The 8,402-nt window shown below is 41.0% G+C and overlaps 1 protein-coding gene across 1 annotated transcript in view; it reads right to left on the bottom strand.

The window, feature by feature from the left end:
- The window catches only part of LOC102206305 (protein jagged-1b), a 60,353-nt gene that overhangs the window by 18,855 nt on the left and 33,096 nt on the right, over positions 1–8,402 (bottom strand). Inside the window, exon 3 of the mRNA XM_005742117.2 lies at positions 3,840–3,903. Within this exon, the coding sequence (XP_005742174.1) occupies positions 3,840–3,903 (64 nt within the window). The remainder of the gene's footprint in view (positions 1–3,839; positions 3,904–8,402) is intronic.

Below are 8,402 nucleotides of genomic sequence, written 5' to 3'. Positions count from 1 at the left end.
CAAAAACACACACACACACACACACACACACACACACACACACACACACACACACACACACACACACACACACACACACACACACACACACACCAACCACTGTGTATCCCTGTTTTCATTCCTTTGGGTCAAACCGCAGTGATCTCATCTCTCCATCAGGCAGTTTGTTATGTGTGTGTCCTAATAGCTGCTTCCCTTCCTCTTTGACTCTGTTTGCCTCTGGCAGAATCTCTCTCTCACACACACACGCATGCACACACTCGCACATTCTGTACACTCAGTCTCTCTTCACTGCTGACATACTTCCAATGAGGCTTCCTGTTCTGTCCTCCTATCATGCAATCTTTGCCTGTATCCTCACTAGCATCTCATAGATACACACATGGCATATACACTGAAACAACACACAGACACACTCACACCTATTCTGAGTACTGTGTGTGTGTGTGTGTGTGTGTGTGTGTGTGTGTCTGTGTTTTAGCATAAAAAATGGGATGGGAACAGAGCGGATGTTGAGCGGACTGTTAGCTCGGCCGCTGCTCGATTCCTCTGCCGTCGCCTGTAGTCAAACTCGAGGGCCCCGTTTCACAAACACTCATTATGCTACTGCAGTGCATTGTGAGTTTTTCATTATTTTATGACTCTGGCATGGCCGGGGGTTAATTTCATCATCACCATTTCTCTTCCAGAAAAGAAGTAGAAGTAAGCGAATTATCATTCAGCACAGCAGGGAAGGTGTGTAACAGAGCCCAATTTTCGCAGTAACGTGATTAGAGAAGATGGTACAATAATATGTGAGGGGTGTGGAGGACCCCAGGAAGAATAGCCTCTCTGGCTGGTGCTAACGGGAATCCTAAAAAAAGAGAGAGAGCAAGAGACAGAAAGATTGATGGCAGAACAGCTGAAACAAGAAGCCCTGAGCTCCTTCTGAAATCACACTTTATAGAAACATAAGCAGCAGAGAAACAGAGAGTGTATCTGCAGGGAGTTTAAAAAAAGCTCGTTTTCTTGTCTCTGGAGATTGTCCCCCTACTGTCTTGTATTAGCTGTGACGTGCTTGCCCTTGACAATGGTGAGAAAACACTGCAGGAGAGAAAACACCTCCCTGTGACTTCATTTTGAATCAATAGCCTTGTGGAAGCCAATAGATCAGCTGAAGGTTTTTTTAATTTGATGTGCATGGGTTCTCATGACATTTCTATGTTTATTTTCAGTTTTCATTCTAGTATAAACTCCCAGTGAAACTATTCTCACATGGATGGGGGACTAAGTCTAAACATGTGTCTTGAACTTTGGTGACAAGCTGGTCGAGATTATAATGCTTCTAATATTGAATTCCGCTTTCGCAGTTTTATGGATGTGGGTGTAACATCAGTACAGCTGAAACACGGGGGAGCACAGCAGCAAGTATGCTGTCAAAATCACCCAATGAATACGGGAGCAGAAGGAGAACATGGGAAAAAAAACATTTTAAGATGATTCATATTTACTGAAACATTACGCTGAGAAAGTTACAAATGTCCCTGTGGGGTTTTTGTTCTGTGGGGGGGAAGAGATGAACGTAGTTACTATAAGCATTTGGTAAAGAAGCCCTGTTTTAAAGCTTCAAATTTAGGATTTTGACAGCAGCCATGTTGGTTTTTTTGTGGCAGACAGTGGCAGAAAATGCACGAATGTATGGATGGATGGAATTTGACTCTCCAAAAGTGAAGCGCAGATTTATACAAGTTATTTCCTCAGATTATTTTATTAAAGGCACAAACACGATTAAGAAATCTAGTTCAGTGATTAATTAGCGCAAATTGGGAAAAGCAGCAGCCTGTGTCAGCGTCCATCTGTCAGTTAAAGCAGACCTGCTCCTAACTTTAAGCCTTAATTAGTGAGTTATAAACAAACTGCACTGTACATGTGTTATGAAGGCTGCAGCTTTATTTAAAGCCCCGGAGGTTGATGTTTGGTGCGTACACAAAACATCCAACAGCATGTGAGAAACTGTTTTCTCTGTGCTATTGCCCTGGTGGCAGTACCGCAGTAACAAAGGCACTTTTGCAAAACTTCTGAGCAGGAAAATTCAGTTCAAGAATTAAATAATACATTTTTTGTTGACTAGAAAACCCTTTGAAATCTGGGGAAATGGCAGCACTGCAGAAATTAGATGTTACAAGAACTGCAAGGCCCAAAAGATCAACGCAGGCCTCTTCATTTTTTCTTTATGTACTTAATGACATGTTTATTTTCTGAGTATATTATCCTGTATGTTGTTGTGAAATCGTATTTTGTGTAAACCTTCAGTCACTGACTTATGAGTTAAAGCTGATGCAGCCTGGTGTTGCAAAATTTCCAGTCTCCATTAAATTATTGGTTATTACAGAGCGCGTTTACTCATCTTGATGATTGCTCAGGAGGCTGCAGTTTGCTGTTTATTCGATTTTCACTGTTGCAGTGACAGGTGTTTCCATCAGGTATATATGTCTGTGTCGTGCAATAAAGTTAAATAAAAGACTGTGTCCTTCAAAATAAACATAAAACGGGATAGAGAATATGTAAAACGACTGAAAGAAACTAAATAAAACCAAATAAAGGTGCCAAAACCTGCTGCATATTACCTACTTACTGTGAACTACTGCAGGCATGTATGAAGTTTTACAGTCTGACTGATCTCATTTCATTGCTGTGATACCATCGTGTTCCCTTATCTAAACAGTTACTTGTCAGTATACTCAACAAAAACATAAAGGCCAAAGACCAAAGTTGTAACCAACGGGAATTATCCTTTAACAGATCAAGGTACGCCCCTGCACATTAACACTTAAGCTACATTTTATTTGAAGAAAACTCTGTGAAGGTCACACCGTCTGTGCTCATAGCACATCACATTTTCTTGGTATTTCCAAGAACCATTTCAGAAGGTACAGTTATGCTCGGTAATCCTTTCTGATTTGCAGCACGGCCCGCTAAGTCCATTCAGACTGCTACCGAACGCCTCTGTTTGGGCTGAGCTAAGCTGTCAGCCTAGTGAACAGCTTTAGGCCCAATGTAAGGGCTGTCAGGAGCTCAGGTGGAAACGGAAGATAATGCAAACAAGATGTAAGAGCGTCGCTGGAGGGCAGAGCGAAGGAGAGACGGAAGGCGAAAGAGAAATGTGAGGTGAAAAGTTTCTCATCCTATCAGCCATGTTCTGGGTAGCACCGAGGTTGAGAGACCGCAGTGCAGTGGTCCCTCAAAGGAAGGATTGTGGCATGACAGGAATGAGGAAGGCACAGAAACATCTGTCTGGCTGTGCTTGTGTGTGTATGTGTGTTGCTTTTTATAGCATGCCGCTCACATTCCCTGTCACGGAGCTTTTCCCTATTATGAGGAGGAACAGCACTGAGATGAGCAGGAAATTAAAGGGTCTGGATAAAAGGCCCACTAAACTCGTTAGATCACAGACATTAAGACACAAAGGATATTTTCACATTGTTTCATCATGTCAGACAGCAAACGCTCATAAACAAGCACCCGTGTTGTTTTCCTCTATGAAACTGTTGATTGTTAATATTTAAACTCACAAGGAACTCTTTTCTTGATAAGATAAAGCTGGAAATGCAGTAAAGACGGCTCCATTTTTTAAACGTGTCACTTACCTTCAACACTTTAATGGTGTTTTAAGCGATGACGGTATATCTTACAAAGGCTCTCTAGCTTCAAACCTCAAAACATGACATGTGTGAGGATGAGGGGAATAATAACACCCTCACAACTTTCCTTCTGTTTATTGTTATTTAATTCAGCCCCCCTTTTATTTACATTCCTGACTACACATGAATAAAAAGGAACGCAGGCATGTGCAAACACACCTTCGACTGAACTCGATGTGTCATTGTCATAATCCAGAGCCTCCAACACCAGTGAGAACGACTTCTGTGGGGGAAAAAACACAGAAACAACACAGTTAGTGTGATGACATGCAGAGGGTTTTAAAAAAAAAAAAAAAAATTTAATTACACAAAGAAATTGTTCTCTCCTTCCTTCCAGGCTCTTTTCTCAGACTTTCGAACATGTTTTAGCTCACAATTTTCAATTTCAAATTTAATCCAAGAAATTTGTGTCATTTTGGTCTTTATCAGGATTTAGCTTTCACGATTAAACAGTCCTAGAAACAAATGCATCGGTGTAAACATGGGTTTGCTGAGTAGGCTATGAATGCTGAAAAATGGAAAGGATTATTGGCAACCTCAGACACAAACTCGCTCATTACAAAAACAAGACCTGATGGAGAAGATGAAATGACTGTCATTGACTTCATGTGAGACTGATCACTTCACTCCATTCTGGTGTCTGGCCTGATATAAATGTAATAACTGTAGTGGAGTCAGTGTGGGGCTTCAATGACTGTTACGTGCACCCTTTTTTTCTAGCTTTAGTAATACACTTTAATTAAATTCAGAGCTTTAAGTGGACACATAGCCAGCCTATATACTCTTATCTCATAGTGCAGTAGCAGAGGACTTGAGCATACATGACTTTGGGCTTACAGAGATACACACTCTGGATAGATAACAGGTGCTCTTCCTTGTGTCTTCCCCTTTCCTGATGCATTTATTCGTCCTATAGACCAGCTATGAATAATTCAAACCAACATTACAGTTCTTCTCGCTCCCTTTATGGGTTTCTCTATCTCTGTACATTCACCGGCCGATCCCTCCCTCTGCGAAATGCACCACTGCCTGTCATGCAAATCGCTCCACCATGTGCATTGTGGGTAAGGTTCTTCTAAAGGGTTACATGAATGTGTGGTCACGTCTTTGCTGAGGGACAGCAATGCCCGGGTGGGGAGTGGGAAGTGAGGTGCTGCAGGACAAATGGATGGGAAGCAGGTGATGGGCACCGGAGGTGACCGAGTGAGGGAGAGGTTAAGTGCGGTAGGTCGGCCCAAAAACATCCGAGGCAGATAGAGGCACATTTGAAGAGCAGAGGAGAAGATGAAGGGTTGCAATGAAGGCGCAAAATGTTAGGGGAGCGAAAATTGTGCAGCGGAAAGCACTGAGTCAGGAATTTGTTTCAAGAGGAAGAGCATCCAGTGTGTTTGAGAGGGGAGGAAAAGGTGAACTAAATGATGGTACGATAGAGAAAAGGACAGAGAAAAGGGGAAGGGAGGATAATTACTTGGGGGATATGTAAAGAAAAGGGCATGGAAAGGTACAGCAGGGGAAAAACGCCACTGTGGTAGAATAATTATAATTTGTAGGCGTCCTGGAGTTTCTCTGATTCAGATATACGCCCGGAGGAAGATGGAAGAAAGGTCAGAGGGAGGTGAAACCAAACGGATGATGATACAAGAGAGATGATTAAAGGAGAAGACAAAAGAACTGATGTGATATGATAAGAAATGGTAGTTGAGTAAGTGGGTGAACTCCCACACACTATACTTGGATGTCGTGGCGCTAATGAGATGTGCTGGGCTGCAGAGGGCTCACGGGCAGTTCATTAAGCCTGGGAGATAGTGGGTAACCCACAGATGGACCAGCTGGACTCATTAGGCTTTGGCTTAAAACTCTCACCTGAAGCAATGTTTGGTATTCATGAATTACAGCTCACAGCTACACTGTTGGATCTTGAGACGACTTTTTATGAAATTAATTCCATACAAGATCCGTGCTGGAAGAATGAATCACATCCTCAGTTTAAGTGAAATACCGTTACAGTTGTGTACTTTTCCCACAACTAGATATCCTGCACACACACACACACACACACACACACACACACACAGTTTTATCAGCAAATGGTGCTTAAAATATTAACAATAAAAGTATCCATTCCACAGCAAAATTTCTCTTATTATGTTATTATGTGTTTTTATATGACATTATTGGAGTGTTTATACCGAGCCAGCAATGTGTAAGAGCCAAGGCTCCAGCGACAATCATTTAAATTAATTTATATTACGGCGTTTCAGTGACAGAGTGCCAGTTCAGGGAGCTATCTTATAACTCACAGCTGCACAGGGGGGAACACATTCATTAAATACATCTGGTTATTGCTTGTTATATGTCTGTTCAGAGGACCGTGCTTTATGTCAGTCCTTTCTGGGCCAGTTGTGTTAATCACCTATAAGGGGGCTTTTGCCTTTCTTGCTGTAGCTGTAAAGGTGAGACGGGTTTATTGGCTAAAACAGAAGAGCTGAAACCGATGAAAATGCTTCCTTTATCTCATTCAGTTTGAATAAAAGGAAAAAACAAAGTCATGTTTTCTTTCCCTGTTTAAATAGTGTAGTCAAGTCTATCACAGTGGTTAGCACCACTACATAACATTAAGAAGGTCCTGGGTTCAAATCCTCAATCTATCTGAAGCCTCTCTGTGTGGAGTTTGTATGTCCTCTCCCTGCCTGCACAGGCACACTCTGGGTACTACAGCTTGGATGGAATCTCTTTGGGATTTAAAATAGACGCATTTTCTGTATATTGTAACAAGTATTGTTTGCACTTTATGGGCATGCGTGTTTTTGTGGTCACACTCTGTGTGGAACAAACTACTATCAAAGCAGCAACCTACAGGACTGAAAAATGAAGCCAGCCAGGAAGTGCCAAAAATTGCAGTTCCGTTATTGGCCACTGGAGGCAGGTGCCAAAAGTGCATCAGTCCCCGTTGACTCTGATGTTAAAAAGTCCAACTTTACAGCACAATAATGTTTACAAACAGGTACATCTTCTTGAACTTATTTGAAACAACAACAACAACAAAAAATTTTTTTTTAATGTGGCTTCCTATGTGGTGCAGCCTGTCCAAGGAATTTGTGCTTCAGTCTTTGTATAGTAACACTATTTTCATTTTTTCAAAGTGGTGAATACTTTTGTTTTGGTTTTGAACTGTTGTGGGTAATTTTCACACAATCTCTTGGTCACCCTTTGCAGGTTATAGTAATTATTTTTATTTATTTATTTATTTATTTTATTTAAAAAAACAAACAAATTATAGCCTACATAAAGATCAATTATGGCAGCATGAAGCTAATGAACTACCTCAAAACTTAATATTCAAGTGAAACTGAGCAAATGCACTTGGTTGCTCTTCAGCACTGCCCAGAAGATAAGGTTGACACATCTTTGCAGCAGCAGTTTGATAAAAAAAAAATGATGCTGGAGGTGGAGCCTTGAGACTAGGAAGACAACTGTGATGAACTGTCCACTCCTATAAAATGCACTGGTAGCGTTTTCACACACCCCCTCAGCCTTATCATCTTTACAATCACCCTCCCTCCTCCCTCACCCTTCCTTCCATGCACTTTTTTTTGCCAACACTCTCGCTCCAACGCTATGACAAAAACTTATTCACTTGCCTGCAAAGCACACACCCTCACCTCCCACAATTGCATGCATCCAAACTTATAATCCAGGCTCTGATAAAGGAAGGGTGTATCTGCACTGAGGTCTGTTGTTCTTTATGGCAGCCAGCAAGGGTCAAACTAACCATGGTTGCCAAGTTAAAGTCACAACAGCTAAAACAATTGTGTCCGTAGGGATTCATATTATCACAGCAATATAAACTTCCTAACTGTCTTTCCAAAACATGCACAGTCACGCCACAGAAACTTGGTGAAGATGTCGCAAAGACTAAAGCTGTTAGGGGCCAGGATCGAGAAAAGTAACCTCCTACCCCAACAAAAAAAACCCCAAAAACACAAACAACACAAACAACACAAACAAAAGTGATATTTTTATTTTATCCCTACACAAACAACCTTTTAATATAATGTTTGTGCGGCCTGTGGTGATTATGACCAAAGTGATGATAGCAGGAACTGGCAAATGGACAAGATGTGTGTGTGTGTGTGTGTTTAGAAACAGGAAAAGAAAAACATGTTCTATTTCAAAGTGTCCTTTGTCCTGAGACCAACATTACCATGATTTATATGATTTATATATGATATAACATGTTTATGATGTAACACAGGCGAAATCAATCAAGCAAAGAAAATCCACAAACAACGACAACAACACCAAAGAAACCCACAGCTAAACAAAGAAGCCTCATGTTAGGACCTACAAGTGACTTTTCAAATCAACCTCCTGGAGTCTTCAGGAAAAGCTGCATATTTATGATGATGATAAAATGCATATAAGCATATCAGGTTAACAAGATAAAGAAGCAAGATAAGGAACCAAGCAAACAGCTTTTTTTTTCAGTGTTATGAAGGTGATTCACTTCTTAGTGATTCTTGTCTTGCCTACATCGCACAAGCTAGCGCGACCATTTCTGATTTCCCTGAGAAAATTCCAGGGTGATGATGCACGTCTTAACAGAAAAACTGCCAGATTTTAGCTCTACCATTATTTGTTTGCTATTAAAAAATGTTTTGCTCATGATGGTGTGATTTCTTTGGAATATCACAATAAACTTATATAAACACACACACACAC

The sequence above is a fragment of the Pundamilia nyererei genome, unplaced genomic scaffold, assembly GCF_000239375.1.
Source record: "Pundamilia nyererei isolate P.nyererei 1_Seehausen unplaced genomic scaffold, PunNye1.0 scaffold00117, whole genome shotgun sequence".
Taxonomy (NCBI): Eukaryota; Metazoa; Chordata; class Actinopteri; order Cichliformes; family Cichlidae; genus Pundamilia; species Pundamilia nyererei.
Note: the sequence above shows the minus strand (reverse complement) of the source record. Positions and strands in the feature narration are given on the sequence as shown.